Source organism: Ambystoma mexicanum, chromosome 4q, assembly GCF_040938575.1.
Source record: "Ambystoma mexicanum isolate Mex_15411 chromosome 4q, UKY_AmexF1_1, whole genome shotgun sequence".
In the NCBI taxonomy this organism is placed as follows: Eukaryota; Metazoa; Chordata; class Amphibia; order Caudata; family Ambystomatidae; genus Ambystoma; species Ambystoma mexicanum.
The window spans coordinates 533,827,781-533,846,986 of record NC_090928.1 but is presented as its reverse complement, the minus strand read 5'-3'; the positions used below and the strand labels follow the sequence as shown (position 1 = coordinate 533,846,986).

At 48.9% G+C, this 19,206-nt stretch overlaps 1 protein-coding gene across 2 annotated transcripts in view; it reads right to left on the bottom strand.

The window, feature by feature from the left end:
• Positions 1-19,206, bottom strand: part of ARFGEF3 (ARFGEF family member 3) — a 1,236,769-nt gene that overhangs the window by 393,731 nt on the left and 823,832 nt on the right. For both annotated transcript variants that reach the window (XM_069608078.1, XM_069608079.1), the window contains exon 22: positions 1,374-1,553. In XM_069608078.1, the coding sequence (XP_069464179.1) occupies positions 1,374-1,553 (180 nt within the window). The remainder of the gene's footprint in view (positions 1-1,373; positions 1,554-19,206) is intronic.

Sequence of the window (19,206 nt, the reverse complement as noted above, 5' to 3'; positions counted from 1 at the left end):
TGTACACTTTTTTCTGCCTCATAAATATGCCAAATTTTGTAATTATATTGGCAAACTAAGCTATACAGAATCCATTTTATGTTCTTAAATTAGCTAAGTGGATTTACAACTATAAAGCAGGCTTGGAAAATAAGTCTTGTATATATTTCAGTTTTCCAAATATTTCAGTATTTTTCTGATTAGTTTGTTCCATGTCTTTAATTTTGTCCATGAGTTTTATCTCCTTAGCTGTGGTGATTTTTAAGATCAGTGGGTGTTCTAAGTCCGTTTTGCAGTGGGATGGCAGATTAAAGGCAATTCTGCATAGGTCACAGGGAATATGGACTTCTGAAAAGAGGTGTTTTTTTTAAGTAGTGTTCGGAATGTCCTGAGGTGTCTTATTCATCTGAGATGGTGGATAGAAGGAAGGGGATAGGAAAGTCCATATTGTTCTACACTGTTCACTTATATGGGTGAGCTTATGCTTAGAGGCATACAGGAGGGTGGTTTAGATTGACCTTGTTGGGTAGTTTGTTTGCACCTAAAGTTGATTACCTAGAATGAAGCAAATCACAGGTTTGTGAAATCAATGTAGTGCGCGTGGGTTGGGGATAGGGAGAGAGGTCTGGTACTGGTTTTATGTTGTTTCCACACAGGCCGAATTAATCTTGACTGGGCCCGATTTTGGCGCTGTGGGGAAACAACTTCCCTTCTGTTGCACCCCTTCTCTACTGTTCCCTAAAGCGGGGGACACCCTGCAACCCCCATTCCCTCCCCAGCCCTCCTAACCCATGCCCAAACGTGTAGGTTGGGGTTCTGAAGCATAAAGCTACAGGAGTATCCTTTTGCAAAGTATAAATGGCACTATTTGCAGACCTATAAGCATCTCTGGAGGATGGGCTTTAATTTGCGGAGCACCTATAAAGTTTTGAATCAGGTGTCTGTTATCCTTTTAATGTGAAAAGGGAAGGAAGGTTTGCAGTGGAGTAGGGGGACCAGTGAGCAAAACTGTGAATGGTTAAATGAGTTTGTGCAATCAGTGGATAGAACGTTTGTTGTGAGCATCTTCCTGGCTATGTATTTATTAAAAATTCATTTTTTATGATGATACAAGCAACTGGAGGACATCTGTGTTTTAGGGCATTTAAGCAGCTGGCTAGCACCTTCATGTCTTCAGTGCTCCTGGTCTGAAGCAGGAGCTGGATGTCCTGATTTGAGCATTTTGATCACTATTTGCTCTGATGTCACGTTCAAAAGGTCTACCTAAAACAGTGCGTCTAGGCTTAGTGTAAGGCCACATTATTCCGTCCCAACTCACTAGGCGCTACATGAACTGCATCCCATGCGAGTCATACATTAGCTGCCCTTTTCCTCAACAAATGTTATGCCCTTACCTGGTCTTGTACATCCTCGTCGCAGAGCTCCAGCTGCATGATACGCTCAAAGGGGCGGAACAGAGCCTCGTTAAAGCGAAAATGACAGGGCTCATTCCAGTCCAAGAGAATTTCTGTGACAATATCATGGATTACTGAGACCGCCTTCTGTGAAACATATCGCTCTTTATGGCAAGCAGCCTGCAGGCAAGAAGGGGAGAAGGAGGAAACAGTGATTTAAATTTCTGTAACATAAGGCATCGCTTTTTAATGCGAATCCCAATAACCAACTGTCCACATATGAAAGCATGCCTAAGAATTGATCCATTTGTGGTCCAAAGAGAGCACAATAAAAACTGTGCGTGAAAAAGATTAACACCCAGAACCCCTAAGTAGTTAATGAGGCCCCCTTTTTTGCAAAGTAAAAGTTCTGATAGGCGGGAACGCGCCGTGGGTGTCCTAAATCCCGCCATTTATGATATGGTTTGATATGGACTTCAAATAAATGTAATATAAAAGTAATATCAAAGATGATATCTATTTTATATCAAATGTATATTTTTTTTTATATAAAGTTTTTTTGTAGTTTGACAGGATGTTGAGATTATTTGATATAAAGTGAATGTAAAGTTTATCTAAAAATGTGGTCTCGGAGCACTTGTGTGTGCTGCTGCCTGTTGGAGGTCAAAGTAAGTTGTGAGGAGATAAACTGTGAACGTTAGGGTTTTGTCGTGGTGACACGTTGATGACACGGGAGTGGGATTGGCTTTGTACATATTATTGATAAGCCCTTTAAAGTATTTGATATTAATTTGATAGCATTTAATAATGTTATATTGCTACTGCTATATACTGGTAAAAATAGCATAAACCATGGCTGAAAGTAGATGTATGGGTCCATGAAGGTCCCGAGTACACCGGGGTCGATCCTCAAAAACCGGAACCCAAGTGAGGTGATACGCAGTGAAGAGGGAGAGCGCAGACCCGTTCAGCGGATCTAAGATGGTGGATCCAGGCCGAGGTGGAGCTTAGAGACGGAGGCGAGGCGGGTGGCCCAGTGACAGAGTGGCAGGGGAGCGAGCGGGTAGGAGAGGCGGCCCTGGCGAGAAGTCCCCGACTGCAGCAGGGGAACTTTGGAGTGACTCAGGGTCCTGACCTGCCACGGGGCACCAGGACTACGCAGGAAGAACGAAGGGAGAGCGCTGCCAGAGGGTGCGGACGGCGGACAAGAACATCGCTTGCCGGGCAGGAGCGACCAGTGGAGCTGGAGCCCACGAGACTGCCTAGCGGTGGCCAGGACAAGGCAGTGAGGTGAGAATCAGGCGCCGGGGTGGAGGACAAGCAAAAACCCAACACCCGGGTGAGACGGGTCCACAAGACCTCCCATTTGCACATCCCTCTTGCGGGGAGTATTGGGGATCCACGGACAACACTCGGGGAGCCCGAGTGAGACTGTCCCTCCGAGCAGGACATGTAGGGAGACAGCGAGCCCGCTGGGACAAGAGGCGGGACCGCACAAGATCCAGATCCTCTGCCCACCGACAGCTGGGAGGCGGGTCCCCATGGCCGGGAAAGGTACTTGGTTGGCCCAAGCAGTGCTGAAGGCCTGAAACAGAGCCAGAGACACGAGAGGACACAGTAGGAGACCCAGAGCATCGGCGGATCCTGAGGAGGAGAAGAGAGGACGACGGCGAGTCGCGCAGGTGAGCGGTGTGGGCTCCGGCCAGGCCAGAGGGCGGAAGAAGGGGACTGCGGACTCCCCTGCTCCCGATCGGAGCTAGCGGGGCCTGCAGAGTCCATCCTGGGAGCACATGCTTTGTGCGCTGGAGTATAGGAGGGGTGCACCCCAAGGCCACGAGCAAAAATGGCCAGATTGAAAGCCCCAGGGACAGTATTAAAGAGAGGGATAGCCCCATAAATCAATAAACATGAACACTGTGCGGAGCATTCAGCAATACAAGATACAAAACTGTTAAGGAAGCAGTGCAACGTGGGAGGACACAGCCCACTTGCCACTTGAAAATCAAAATGGGGGAAAGCAGTGCAAGAGAGAGCAACTGGCGATTATCCCCTCCCGGGGCTAATAGCGTACCAGCTCAAGCGCAAACAAGCTACGCTTTGACATTAACGCACGAGCGTGCTCAACTTTGGGGCTCGCAGGAGCAGGCAACGGAGCGCCAGTTCCCCCAGGTTATTTAATGAACAAGGAAACACAGGAGTAATAAAAGGAATACAAGAATAAAAAGACAATATATGGGGGAGGGAGGTCCGGTCTCCTGGGCCGGGGAAGCAACGAAGAGGAACACCCTCCAGCAGTCAAAGTTACCCTGTGGCTACAGGGGCAAAGGATAGACGCGCACAAGGCATTGGGGATAAGACAAGGACACAACATCAACGGGACAGCCCAAGTGGAGAGGTATAGAAGCAGGAGGACAGTCTGCTGATTGCCATGACGTACTAGCTCTGGTGGGCTCCAGGGACAAATAGGGGGGCTGGCACCTACCCTGAACAAGGACCGAGTGCATGTGAAGAGCGCAAAAGCAGGAGAGTGAGAGGCAGCTAATGCACCACATAGGGAAGAGGATGACGTTTTCAGAGACCCCCAGTAAACCAGCACACTTATAGAAGGTGGACTCAGTGCACCGCCCTCGGAAGTACAGAGGGGGAAAACTACGACTCACGCCCACTAGGGGAGAATGCCAAACAGGCCAAAAGGAGGAAGAGGTAAACAAACTAGCATAGACTCCTTTACCAGAAAGTCTGACAAGAAACAACCCACACAGTCAAACGCAGTGATGGCTTCGACAAGCGCAGCAAAACAGGTGGGAAGTGGGAGCGAAGGACCAATACTGGAAGCAATCGCCGCCCTGAAGGCGTCCTTGGAAAACAAGATGGACACAGCGATAGTTGCCCTGAGGGCATCCTTAGAAAACAAACTGGACACTGTCATGGTGGATGTGGGCTTCCTCCGGCAAGATGCCCGAAACTTGACAGACCGAGTGACTACAGCAGAACAGCAGGTGCAGCAAAACACCACCGATGTCGCCACCACTCAGACACAAATGTTGGAGGTGCTGCAACGAGTAAAGATCCTGGAACGCAGAGCATAGGATGCGGAGGTGAGGGCACGAAGGAACAACATCCGTATAGTCGGACTGCCGGAAGGTGAGGAAGGCAGACCCCCTACGGAGTATGTTGAAAATCTGCTGCTGCAGGAGATTGGGGCAGGGGTACTGTCCCAGGGTTTTGCGGTAGAAAGCCCACAGAGCCCTGACCAGAAAACCCCAACCAGGTGCCTCCCCCAACCCCCGATATCAATGATAGCCAAGATCATGAATTTCAAGGAAAGGGAGAAGATATTGACATTCTCGAGAGAAGGGGGCGTGATAACCAGTAACTCCTCCAGAATCACTATATATCCAGATTACACTTTCATGGTCCAGAAGCAAAGAGCGCGTTTCGGCCAAACTATAGGACACCTTAGGGCGGCAGGTATACGTTACATGTTGCTATATCATGATAAACTTAAGGTGATACATCAGGGTAGGTCGTGTTTCTTTGAGATGACAGAGGAGGCACACACATGGATGGACCAGCAAGGTATTCCCAGCAAAGACCTTGGATCGCCATTAACGATGGAAACCTGCCCCGGCGATAAAGAGCGGGGATCAATATGAGTAGGGACATTTCAACACAAAGAACATAACGCAAGCCAGAAGGAATTTAGAAGGGAGCGATGGGCTCCAAGTCTGATGGAAAGGACGACAAAACACACAACCCCAAAGTGTTCTATGAGTTTAGATGTCAGTTCGGAGGCATCACACTGCGGCGGGCCGGTCCCCCCTCGGTGGGCGAAACAAGAGATGCAACGAAGCCCGAGCAGGGGGAGGGTGGCTGGGGGTTTGTTTGATATTTATAGTTAGTCAATGGTTTGGTTGGTTGGTAGAAGGCACTAACAGTGGAGGAAGCAGCACACAAAGAAGCAGAAGGCATGGAGTGAATGGTGGCAGACATGACGGGGAGCAAAAGGGCCAGGCTCAGAGAAACATCCCGAGTCGGAGGCCTATGGAATTGGAGACACAGGAGGGATAAGATAATGATTGCAACCTGGAACGTCAGAGGGCTCAATGCCTACGTTAAAAGAATCTGAGTATATGCCTGGCTAAGCAGGATGAAGGTCACGATAGAAATATTGCAAGACTCACCTAACACTGGAGAAACAAACCAAAGTGGACAAGAAATGGGGGGGGGGACAGGTGTACAGTTCCACATATTCAAACTATGCCAGTGGAGTGCTGATATGGGCTGCCCCAGGGGTCCCATTCCAGATGATAAAGCAAGAACATGATTCAGAAGGTAGACTGGTGATAGTGCACAGAATGCTGGAGAATACGGAAATATGTTTGATAAATAAATATGCTCCGAATCACAATGCAACAGAATTCTTCAGGAGACTTGCACCTAAACTGGCCAAATACAGAGAGGCAACGTTAATCTGGGCGGAGACTTCAATTGCACTCTGGACCCACACCTGGACAGATCGGATGACAAACACAGGAAGCCATCACCCCCAGCTAAGGCGTTAAAAATGATCCTGACCCGATTGCATCTAACAGATGTCTGGAGGAAGGTCAAGTGGCACAGCGAGTAGAGCGCCCGCTTTGACACCCGTGCAGAGCCTGTTAACGCAGGTTCGAATCCCGGCGGGGCCAAACTCAGCCTTTCATCCTTCCGAGGTCGATAAATGAGCACCACACACCGTGGGTAATAATAAGCAGCGCTCAGATACCTGAGGGTTTGTAGCGCTATATAAAAGCCTAATTATTATTATTATTATTATTATTATTATTATTAAGGTACACAGGGATGAGAGACGGTATACATATTATAGTGCACCCCATGAAATATTCACACGCATAGACTATTTATTTACAGGCACTGAATCTTTGACGGATTTCACAGGGATAAACATTAAGGCACACACACTATCCGACCATGCACCATTGCTAGCAACATGGGCACACACCTACAGAAAGGCTCCAATACCAACATGGCGACTGAGAGCGGAGGCAGTGAAGGAAGGCGAGTTTGAGGAATATTTACATGATGTGATAGAAGATTATTTTTAGCACAGTGTGGGAAGCGTAGAGAGTAATGGTACACTGTGGGATGCCGTCAAAGTGGTGATAAGGGAGGCAGCAATAGGGAAAACAGGGGGACTAAGAGGTGATGCCTTGGCAGAGCTCAGTAAACTGGAAAGGGAGATAGAACTAGTGGAACGCCAGGCAGGGATGACTGGCGAGGAACTTAAAGAAGTAACAGCGTTGAGATCGAGATGTGTAGAACTCTGGGAGAAACTGGGAAGATTGGATTATGGGAAGTATATACAGCGGCTGCACGTCGAGGGGGACAAACCTGGCAGGCTGCTGGCATGACTTACGAAGCAGGAATGTAAAAGAGATGCAATTAACGCAATAAAAGACAAAGCAGGGATAGAGGTCCGAAGCCAGGAGGGTATCAACAAACTATTCTGACGCTTTTATGAGCGATTGTACGCCCCTAACGTAGAAGTGGAGCTAGGTGATACAGCAGACGCCCTGGCAGAGATAAGATTGCCGAAACTAGCAACAGAACAAGTCCAATTATTAGAGGCTCCCCCCTCACAGTGGAAGAAATAGAGACAGTAATCACTGAGCTCCTACCAAGCAAATCCCCAGGACCCGATGGGCTCCCAGGGGAATTTTACAAGATATACAAGGGCACCTTAGCATCAAGATTGCTAGAAAAGTATCAAGAGGTATTAGAAAGAACAGCTGTCAGAAAGCATGTCGGAATCAGTAATCATACCAATCCTCAAACCTGGGAAATCACAGCTGGAGTGTGCCTCCTACAGGCCGATTACCCTCATTAATCAAGATTCCAAAATCCTCATGGCAGTGCTTGCTAAGCACCTAAAATGGGTGATACCTAGGCTGATCCATTCGGATCAGACGGGCTATGTGCCGGGAAAGAACACATTGTGGAATCTGCGAAGGCTCCACCATGTGGTAGACCGGATGGATCTCAGACAGGGCGAATGTGCTATAGCGTTGTTAGACGCTGTTAAGGCCTTCGATTCTGTGAATTGGGAGTGGCTGTTGTGTGTCCTCGCCCACTTCGGAATAGGTAAGGGGTTCCTTCGGTGGATTAGGCCGCTATATAAAAATCCCAGGGCTAGAGTGAAAACTGGACGACACATCTCAGAGGTCTGGAGGATACACAGAGGTACCAAGCAGGGTCGCCCACTGTCACCGATGTTGTATATACTGGCCCTGGAACTGCTGGAGGTTTTTCTTAGAGCCGAGTATGGGGACACTGGGATAGACAAAGATGGGGTGGTGCATCAAATTTCGCTATATGCGGAAGACATGCTCCTTTTTGTGGGGAACCCGCAGGTAAACCTATCATGTCTGCTAGAAGCGATCGATGCATACACTAGACTTTAGGGGATAGCCATCAATAAAGACAAGTCCCCTCTATTCCCCTTGGCAGACTGAAGATGGGTCCCCTCGAATCAACTTCCAGATCTGGGCCTTATGTGGGCACTGCCCTCCTTTCGACATTTGGGGATAGAAGTGCACCATGGTACTGCAGACACACACAAAATCAACACGTGTGCAGCCCTTAATAGGACGCAAAAAGCCATGAACTTCTGGGGGACACTTCCACTGGGAATGATGGGGAGGGTGGCCCTGTTGAAGATGGTGGTACTGCCATGCATGTTATATTACTTCACGAACATCCCATATGACATACCTAAGGCTTTCTTCACACAGTTCAACACAATAGCACGTAAGTTCCTGTGGGGGAGTGGGAAGGTGCAGGATTGCCATGAAGGCTGGGCTTTGAAAAGTACTACTTGGCAGGTCAATTGCAATTTGTGGTCAAATGGCTGGGGAAAGAGACAACATTCGACACAATACTCTTCCAGCCGGCATTGAAATAATACTATTCGAGAGAACTGCTATGGATCGATAAATTCCTGATCAAGACTCAACCGAACATGGTCAAACCTGCAATAACCCTGTGGAGCAGGGCATGGAAACTTCAGGGGACGAAAGATCCCTGCTCGGCACAGATTCCCCTCACGGGATTTGTAGGCCCAGACACAGGAACTCTCACAATATACACCGATCACAGTGGGAAGCCAAGGGCATAGCACAGATAGGGGATCTGAGGAAGGAGGGACAATGGGAAGAATTTCTAAACCTCATGGAGGACCAAGATATACATGGAGGCCAGTTTATTCTACATACCAGCATGGTAAGAACAATCAAGAAGAGATGGGCAGAACGGCCAGAGGAAGAAGATACAGGGGGGGATTTGCATGCGTGGTACGGCATATCAAAAGGGGGACACACGGCCCCAGACTATATGAACAGTTGTTAGAATCCAACAATGTGCAAGTGCTGCAAACGAGAGAACGTTGGGAAGGGGAGCTCCAGAGGCCCTTCAGTGAACAGAAATGGGCTAGAGTGCAGAGATATCCAGAAAAGTGTCCAGGAACACAAGAATAAGACAAGCACAGTTATAGCTTACGCATAGAGCATACCTTACGCCCAGAAGGATGACCATGATGAGACGGGGAGAACCTTGTAACTGCCACCGCTGCTCCGAGGAGGAAGCAGACATGTTGCATATATTTTGGACTTGTCCAGTAATAAGGATTTTCTAGGAGGGAATCAAGGAGAGGGTGGCGGGGGTGGAATCCAAATACAAGAATGGACCCCTGAGTCGTATTTATTGGGCCTTTATCCCAGAGGAGGCAGACAAAGGATGCATCTGCCCAAAATTAAGGATTTGGTGTGCATTTTGGCTAAACGCTGGATAGCAATGGCATGGAACTCCAGTGCAGGCCCAAGTATGGACTTATGGTGGTCTGATCTCCAGAGATGGGCGGTGCCGGAAACAGTGGTGTGGGCATGAGCGGTGCAGAGGGGTGAGGGGGAAAGTGGGCAAAAGATACTTGCATGGAACTCCCTGATACAAGACCTATTCGGACAAGGGGCAGAGAGCAGCACAGATAATCCCAGGAGAGTGGAGGAACAATAACAAGAAAATAGACAGACATACGTAGTGCCCCCTAAATGAGTCGACACGCAAGAGATATGGACCTGAGGCTGAGCAAACGGGCGGAGGTAGACTAGGGCAGCACGGCCACAGAATCGCTCCATGATGAGAAAGAAAGAAGGCAGAATCCACGAAGAGTCACTGTTATGTTTTGTTTGTTTGTTTGTTATGGTTGTTGGTTATTGTTATAAAACAATAAAGAGTAGTAAAAATATATATATATATATATATATATATATATATATATATATATATATATATATAATATAGAGCTAACCAGAGTGTCTGACATCAGGAATTTAGAACAGTTTTTCTATAGATTTAATATAAAAAGGCGGTTGTGGTTTTTAAGGCACACCGTCATCATTTTCAAATGTAAAAGTAGAGGCTTGTGCTTTTTTAAAAAATTTCTTTTATTTGACATTTGTATAGCACACAAAACCCTGAGGTATTAAGGTGCTTTAGCTTAAGAATATGTTTACAATACAGTTACTTTAAGTGCTTCAGGTTACAGTAGTTAATGAACATTGGTGGGCAATAACATGGTGCCAGCCACAATTTACACAGAGGCAACTACACACATGTGCCAGCCACATGCTGCATTGGCGACAGCTACACGCTAATGCATGGTCAAAATCAACAGACAAACAGCATGGTGCCAGCCCCAAGTTGCAGAGCGGCATGAACATACAGATTCATGGTCAAGATTAACAGGCAAGAGCAAAGTGCCAGCCCCATGTTACAGGGCGGAAGTTACACACAGATGCAGAGTCAAGTCAATGGGGGCATTCACACCAACACACAGGCAACCAACAGAGAGGGGGGGGCATTCAAACCAGCACACAGGTGACCAGCCAAGGGGGGCGGCATTCAAACCAGCACACAGGCGACCAGCGGAGAGGGGGGCATTCAAACCAGCACGCAGGTGACCAACAGAGAGGGGGGGCATTCAAACCAACCCACAGGTGACCAACAGAGAGGGAGGGGCTTTCAAACCAGCACAGAGGTGACCAACGGAGAGGGAGGGGCTTTCAAACCAGCACAGAGGTGACCAATGGAGAGGGGGGGTCATTCAAACCAGCACACAGGCGACCAACGGAGATGGGAGGGCATTCAAACCAGCACACAAGCGACCAACGGACAGGGGGGCATTCAAACCAGCACACAGGCGACCAATAGAGAGGGGGGGCATTCAAACCAGCACACAAGCCACCAACTGAGAGGGAGGGCATTCAAACCAGCACACAGGCAACCAAGGGAGAGGGGGGGGCATTCAAACCAGCACACAGGCGACCAATAGAGAGGGGGGGCATTCAAACCAGCACACAGGCCACCAACGGAGAGGGAGGGCATTCAAACCAGCACACAGGCAACCAAGGGAGAGGGGGGGGCATTCAAACCAGCACACAGACCACCAACGGAGAGGGGGGGCATTCACCTCATGATCCAGGTAACGAACAGGGAAACAAACAGGGCCTTGGGGAGGAGTGATGGCGTCCACCTGCCGGCGTTAAGATTGGCCCATAACAGAAAAACATGGGCCAATCACGCAACAGCACAGACTGCAGCAGAGGGACACAGAAGTGAGCAATAATGCGAACCGCCATCTTGGAATGATGATATTTACACAATACGATAGAACAGCAGTGTAAACCAGGAGATGCCCTTAGCACACACTCACCGTACAAAGTTTAAAATGAAGGCAGTCAATGCGCAGTGCACGTGGTGCAAATTAAGTACAACGGCATCACCAGCCGGCAGAGTGGAACCTGCCAGGATCCGAAAATGTGAGCAGCAATACGGCATCAGCAGGATGAAATTGCTGGCCCCTAATGGTGGGAGGAAGGTCAGGTCCATAGTAGGGAGAAAAGAGGAATGGTGGAGACAGGGAAACAAATATAGGGCCTTAGAAGGTGGGCTTTGGAGAGGAGGGCCGATCTCCACCTGCAGGCGTTCGGATTGGATTCCTTTTCCATGTTTTCCACTGAATCCTGCTTTGCAGACTCGATTAAAGGTGCATCTTTTCTCAGAAAGTGTCCAGGTGGTTTGCATCCTCAGACTTCTCAGACGAGTGAGCTAAAAATTCATGAAGCTTCTGCACCAATTTGTTCAACTTGCTTTCACTCATGAGCTCTGCTGTCATGTCTGTCTCAGCACCGTCAAGCCCCCTTGCTCTCCACTGCTACTCTGGCCGCCACCCGGCCTCTCATCTGACACTCGCAGCCGCAGCTTCCTGGTCTGGGTGCAGTGCCCACGTGAGACCCAGGTGTGGCAATTGGTCTATGGGAACCTGTCTAAGCTCTGTGAGGGGATATATAATGGATTTTGCTTTATTTGTGGAGATGCCCGATAGTTTGGCGTAGGCGTCAATTGCCCCCCGCAGATTAGGAAGGTTTTCACGGGGGTTTGTGATGAACAAAAGCATATCATCAGCGTTTAATGACACGAGATGCGTGATGTTGTCTATGCGTATCCCTGTGTCTGCATATGCTGCTCGCAGGATAACTGCTAATGGTTCCAAAGCTAATATATAGAGCACTGGGGATAGCGGGCAGCCCTGTTTCATACCCCTGTATATCCTCCATGCTTCTGAGATATGCCTCCCCATCTTAACTCTGGCCTTAGAGTCTTTGTACAGTAACCTGATCCACCCAAGAAAGCCCTCTCCCATGCCAAAGTGGGCCAGCACCTTGGGCAGCCCATTCCAGTTCACTGAATCGAAGGCCTATTGCGCAAATGCCCCGTTTATCATTGGATTGATCCACCATGTGGTGCAGCCTCTGCAAGTTCCACGAGGTTTTACGCCTCGGGACATAACCCGTTTGTTCAAGGTGCACTAGCGTGTGCATAACTCTCTTCAGCCTATTGCCTAGGGCTGCCGTTAGGATTTTGCAGTCCTGATTCATCAGTGAGATAGGCCTGTAAGAGCCAGAGTCTAAGGGGGATTTACCTGGTTTCAGGATCGGTATTATTAGGGTTTCTCGCATGCTGTCTGGCAACTGACCCATATCAAACGCCTCCTGATACACCTCCAATAATTTTACGGCTAAAGTGGTCTTATACGCCTTGCAAAACTCTCTGGGTAGCCCATCGGGTCCGGGAGTCTTGGACGTCGGAAGGCTGTCTATTACTGCTTCCAATTCCTCTGTCGTGCAGGGGGCTTCAAGCATCTGTGCGTGTTCTACCTCCAGCTCTGGGAGGTCAATCTGGTCTAGGGCGTCTGCAATATCTAAGTTAACAGCTTCATGAGTGCCCGACTATAGGGCCTTGTAGAATTGCGAAAAAGACTTTGATTCCCTCTTGGGTCCTGACCTCTACCCCGGCATTATTTTCGATTTCATTGATTGGGACTTTCTTAACCTCCTGTTTGGTCAGCCAGGCCAAGAGCCTCCCTGGTTTTTCGCCTTCAGCATGTAGTCTTTACATGTATTTCGCATTATTTAGATTCCCCACTTTCTCCCAGGTTGCCTTGCACTGTATCCTGAGGAATACCAGTTCAGGTGGTTCCTCTCCCCTGAGCCCGCCTGTGCCTCCATCCTCTATTTCCCGTTTGATCTCCCAAGTTCTGTCAGGATCCTCCCTTTAAGTCCCGCTGTCTACCCAATCTCTGCTCCTCTGACTACTACCTTAAAGGCGTTCCACACCGTTGCCGATCTGTCTATGCTACCTGTGTTAAATCGAAAGTAATCGTCTATTGTATCCTGCAGATGCCCTTGGACCGCCCCCTCTAGCAGTGTTTCTGCTCTCAATCTCCAGGTTGGTATTGGGGCATCCTGTGCCTGTACGCCCATATTGCTGTCACTGGGGTATGGTCTGAGAGTATTCTCGCTCTATGTTGCACGCTAGTGTCTCGCTGCCAGTAAAGAGGTAATCTATGCGTGTGAATGTACCATGTGGGGCGCTACAGTATAAGTATCCCCTCTTGTCTGCATGCAGGTTCCTCCAGAAGTCCTCCAGTTTAAGCTGCTCCAAAATATTTCAGAGTAGCTTCTCCAGCAGTATTTATCATTTGATCGATCTAGGAGCTGGTCCAATGCACAGTTGAAATCACCTGCCCAGATGATGTTGCCTCCCTGTATGGGGCCAGCCGTGGAGCCAGTTTCTGAATGAACGTTGTTGCATCTTGGTTCGGGCGTATGTGTTAACCAAGCACACCTCCTTGTCTTCCAGCATCCCGTGTGCACTAACACCCACCTGCCCTCTGTCTTGTTCTTGCGTTAGCAGCTGGAATGGGACCCCCAGGGCTATCCATGTTAACACCCCCCTGGCATATATCTCTTACAATCTCTTGGTACTCACAAGTCTTCGGGTTAGTGGTCAGTTTGGAGGAGGTAAGAGGCGTCCCCCGGGAGTCAAGAGGCCAATAATCTGAGCTCTGTGCTGCCCAGGGGGCTGCCCCCTGGGAAACCCTCGTGGGGAAGAAAACCCAGAAGCTGTAGATGTAGTGGCAGTTCAATGCAAGGATATTCCGACTGTCAAAAGTTAAGGACATGGTTTCAGTCGTTGAATTTCAGAGTCCGATGAAAAGGAACGTGGATGGAACAATCGGCTAGAACAGAAGTCAAGTAGGAGATAATGCTGAATACTCCAACTACAGAGGAGGTAAGTATATAGAAAGGAATAGCAAGAGAGAAAGGAGAAGGCAGGTAGATGGAATATTGGAGTGACAGAGAGCAATAAACGATTGAGAAGGAAGATGCGTCGTAAGCGCTGAGAGCCGTGGGCGGCGAATAATGGCAGAGAGCAGGAAGGCAAAGAGAGCCAAGAACGGCACAAGAGGAGGCGGAGAGCTGAAGGCAAAATGAGCCAAATGCGGCACAGACGTACAGTGCTCCGAGAAGGAGTGCCGTGGAAAGAAACCCGTCTGGACCCGTAAAAGAGGGAAAATAGCAAACAAATGGGAAAGGAAAAGGAAATTAAGCCGTAGAATCGGCAGACAACAAAAGTTTAATAGGGAAAGGCGGGTAGGGAAAGCAAAAGTAAGAAAGGCAAAGGAACATTGTCGGAAGAACGACAACGCGTAAAGGAAGCCTCAGAAAGGTTCGAAAGGAATACAAGGACGGGAGCAATGCTAAGCGTAGAAACAGAGTAGTAATGCAGTTACCTGCCTGTTCGAAGTGTTTAAGTACGAACGTACAGGTAGATGTGAGTGAGCTCCATGCTGAATAAAAGACTAGACCTGCACTGCTAGTTGGAGGTGACGTTGTCGAGCAGGAGCCATCTTGGAATCCATTGAGAATGTCGTGGATGATGTATCTTCCACTGTCTCCATAGACTTTTAGGGGTTCTTCTAACAATATGTGGAATAGGTCGAGCTGAACATGTGTCTGCCCAACTTGGCCGCTATTGTGTCTCGTCAAGTAGGTTTCCTGCAGCATCGCTATTTTAACTCTTGATTTGTTGAGCCAGGTGTGCACCCTCAACCTCTTAACATAGGCATTCAGCCCCCTGACGTTCCATGTTGTTATTGTTTCATATCACTGTATCTTGTCTGGGCCCTTCCATTCCCATGTGCCTATTATGGCACTCCTGCCTCTGTCCTGATCATTTGTATTTGTGTTAAGCGTCGCTCTTGCTGCCGTGGCCGATCCTCACGTGTCCATGCTCCCCTCATTCCATGTAGCTCCTACGGGGCCCCCGCCACCGGCTGACATAGCGTCTTGTCCATATAAATTACTGTCCCCTCCTTGTGCCTCGTTCTGAACAAAAAACATGAACCGTAAACAAACGCCAAGCCACCTTCCCCCTGCTTGGGCACCACTACTTCTCTTGCACTGCCCTCCCTAGTTGGGGCAGGCTCGCCGCAGTGTGATGCCTTAGAATTGGGATCTGAACTTGTAGAAATGTGTGGGGTTTTGTGTCCTGTCGTCTTCCGCGGCAGAACCAAGCTTGGTTGCTCCTTCATTTATACTTCATATGGCTTGCGGCATAGCAATGGTGTTGCAGGGTCCATTTTCAATGTTAATTCTGCACATATTGTCACTGGGGTAGATTCCCGTTATTGTTCTCATTTCTGGCTTTCTGTTGGGGGATGCCCTGCTGGTCCATCCCCAATCCCTTGCAACAACAGGATTTCAACATAGTTTGTAAGGTCTCTGCCTTCCTCCGCCACTAGCAATCCAACAATCCGGACATTATTCCTTTGAGCCCTCCCATCTGCATCTTGAGCCCTATGCTTGAGGGTCTTTACCCGTTGTAATACATCTAACATCTGGGATCTGGGATTGGGTAGCTGCAATGTCGGTAGCGTTGTTTTGTACTTGCTGTTCGGCGGTACTCACTCAGTCCATCAGGGTCCGCACATCCTGTCAGAGGAGGCCATTATCCACCATGACTGCATCTAGTTTGTTTTCCAGAGACGCATTCAGGGCCGCTATTGCCTCCAATATGGGTCCGTTATCTCAACCACCATCCTGCTGTTCTGAGTTAGGCGCAGTCCTGCTTGCATCTGACGTGGTGGGTTAACTTTTGTCATGCTTCTTTGCAAACACCTCCATGCTGGTTTGTTTGCTTTTTCCACCTTTTGATTTATTTGGCACACCGTTCCCATTGTATGCTTTAGGGATCGGCTGTGTCCTCAGAGTCTAGAGCGGGCCTTCTTCTACGAGTGGTGATACTTCATAGATGTCTAGAAGCTTCTGTTTGCTGTTGTGGGGTCCCCTGCGAAGTTATATGGTATGGGAGTTCCTGCAGCCCCTGTCGGTGGGCTGGACTTGGGCCTCCTCTCACCCCTTCACTTCCTCGCCGATCTGGCAGGTCTAGTAGTCCTGCACACTTACGATTGTCTTGCCGTTCACTTAGGCCTCCTGGGGATTCTTCTGTGTCCTGCTTGCTTTAACTATCCGTCTTTCTTCCGTCCTAGATAATCCACTGTGTTGTCAGGCGTTTCCTTCCACTTTCGTGGCCGTTGTAGGCTTACTCATCATCACCTCTCTGGGGGGTGCTTGCTTGCGGGGTGCCCCTGTCCTGCATTCTCCAGGTCGGGTGGTGAGAGCGTGATTTAGTTGGCCTGAGGGGGCACCATGGGTTGTGTCCTTTCACACATTAGCTCATTGAATTTGCACTTTTCGGCCATTTTTGCCAACAATTGTCTGGAGGTGATTGTCTCGCCCCTGTCGTTTGCTGGGTCCCCTTGTGGCCTTGTTACATGTGCTTCTCCCATACAATGGGCCGTGTTACTGTTCCCCACTCTACTGGGTAATATAATTTTGCTGCCCTCCGGTGTTGCGGGGGGGTCTGCACTATCTCTGTCATGTTCACGTAGCCTCATGGTGCACTGCGTAATGACCTCACCTGCGGGCTGTTTGACGTGTCAGGTACCCTTTTATGGTGTTTTCAGCCTTTGCTGAACGGCCCAACAGCACTGTGTTACCTTACCCATGTGTCAGTCCGCCTCTGCGCCAATGTAAAATGGCGGTGGATTGTTGCCTCCCACGTTGCTGGGTGTATATAGGAGCTGAGTGCTGCGCCACTCCTCAGTGGGCCTTGAGTTTATTTCGCCCCCTGGTGCCTTCTTAATGTTCCCTGCTCACCTTTGGATGGGTGTGCTCGATCTACGCTGGTCCCGCCAGTTCTCCTCTCTACCTCGCAGATGCTGTTATGGCCCACGAGTGCAGCTCGCCCCTCTCCCTTGCACTGGTTTGCGAGTGTTGCCAGTCTTGAACTAGCGGGAGGGCCCGGGTACTTCTATAGACTTGCTGCTGCTCTTGATGGGCAGCCCGGTCCGTCTTCTCCTTCTGCGTGTTATGGAGAATAGATGGGATGTATGTCGTGTGGCCCCACATGGCGTGGCACAGGCGGCGGTGCTCCGCTTCCGCCCCCAGAGGGGCTGCCGTCACTTGTCGCTGGGGGATCCTTGGGTTGCCTAGATTGCCGTCGCTCCCCGCTGGGGTGAGGGGACTGCGGGAACCTGGGTCTTCTCGTCGTGCCTTAGGTCTCGGGGCCTCCCGAGGCACTGTCTGCCCGGATGAGGGGTCACCCGCTTCTCAGCCTGCTCAGGATCGTTGTGGGGCCGCTTCCTCAGTTCTAGCTCTCGCTCGCCCTGTGACACTCAGGCCGATGCTCTCTGCTCCAATCGGCGTTTGCTCAGCGTTCTGTGCCACCTGTGTTCCCCGGGCGGAGCGGGTCCTCTTCAGCCAACTGCAGTCCCGCGGTTGTTTCTCTGCCCCCAATGTGCTATTCGGGGACCGCTTATCGTGCGGCTAACCCCACTGGTCGTGCTGCCACGCCTCTTGTGCCTGGTCAGGTCATCATGAGCTCTATCGCTGCGCTGGTTTCTCTTAGTGGGCCGCGCTCCATGCGCCTGCCACCTTGGATTCGGCAATAGGGCTCTTCTCTGTTCTTTCCCTTTTTGCTGCTTGTTTCACCCTCCGATTCTCGACGAGAATCACTCCAGCTGCTCACCGGACCCTCAGCCAACTTGTCATTGCGTTTTAGTCATGTTCATTTAGCAAATCCCGCCAGTTTGGTCGGTTTGCTTGCAGGATCATCTCAGAGCTCCGAAGCCCTGCTGCCTACTGCTTGGTCGCCAAGCCTCACCCCGTGCTTTTATCTATAATGCTCACAGCTGACTAAGGCAGCAAATTCACAGATGACGACACAGGCCCATGTGGTCTGGCTCAGCTGAGTTCTGTTTTCAGGCAGCCAGCAGGATGATGTAAGGCTGCAACTATGACTTGCTAAAACATATGGGCAGGGCTGTGTGTGCACTTTGTCTTATCTCAGAGTGTCAATGTGTTATCTAGAAAATATTTCTGCAGAATAAGCATGACTAATGAACTACAGGGCTGAGTCATACAGTCTGTGCAGAATATGTAAAGCTGGAGACCACTGATAACAGCCCACAGAGGGTGTGGGGCCAAATGTAGGGTCTTTAAAAAACAGCCTTTCGAAGCCAGCCAGAAATATTGCTTTGAAGCCACAGAGGATTGCTACACAGTGTGCTGGATCATTGGAAATCTGTTCTGGGTCAGAAGAGGGATTATTTTTTTGAAAGAACATTAAGGTAAACTAGATTACACATTTCAACTGAGGGGCAAAATGTTGTATGCATGTCTATGATGTGTTTCTATGTAGCGGTTGAGAGCTGCTGGGGAAGATTTAGTATTTCTTGCAAACTTGTTTTTTTATTTTTCTGCAGTCTTGCACAGCTATGTGAAGGCATTTTCAAATAAACAGTTGTTTTTTTCTGACCTGGCAGCCTGTGTTTAAAAGTGTGAAATATGTTTATGGGTTTTAAATCGTAGTGCTGAGAAGGTGATTCAAGGCGCTAACATGTGTGTTTCTGACTTTGGCAGGCAATGTAAACATGTTTGTGTTTATAGATCAGTTATTTAGTAGTCCAGCATCTAAATAGTAAATCCTCTTTACTTAAAAGGTTTAAAATCTGAAATTGCATAGTATGGATAGATACATGCTTAGGCCCTCTGGGGGCTGGCATGTGAATAAAATATAGATGCATTGTGAGGCCAACAAGCTGCATCGTCATGCATGAATGATATTGAGTTCATTGCTAAACAGCACACATGATGTGGCAAAAGGTGTGTTATTTTATACAAGGGATAACATTGTTGAATTTTATAGATGACATGTGTTGGGAGGCTGCAGAATATTTTTTTAAAGAGATGCTTGTTGCGAAAGCCTGCTTTTTTAAAGTTTATGTTCTAGAATATGGCTGTGTATTTTTAAGTGACACATTGTAAAACAAATTCTTGTAACACAGTGGTATAACTGCCATGTGTGCAGG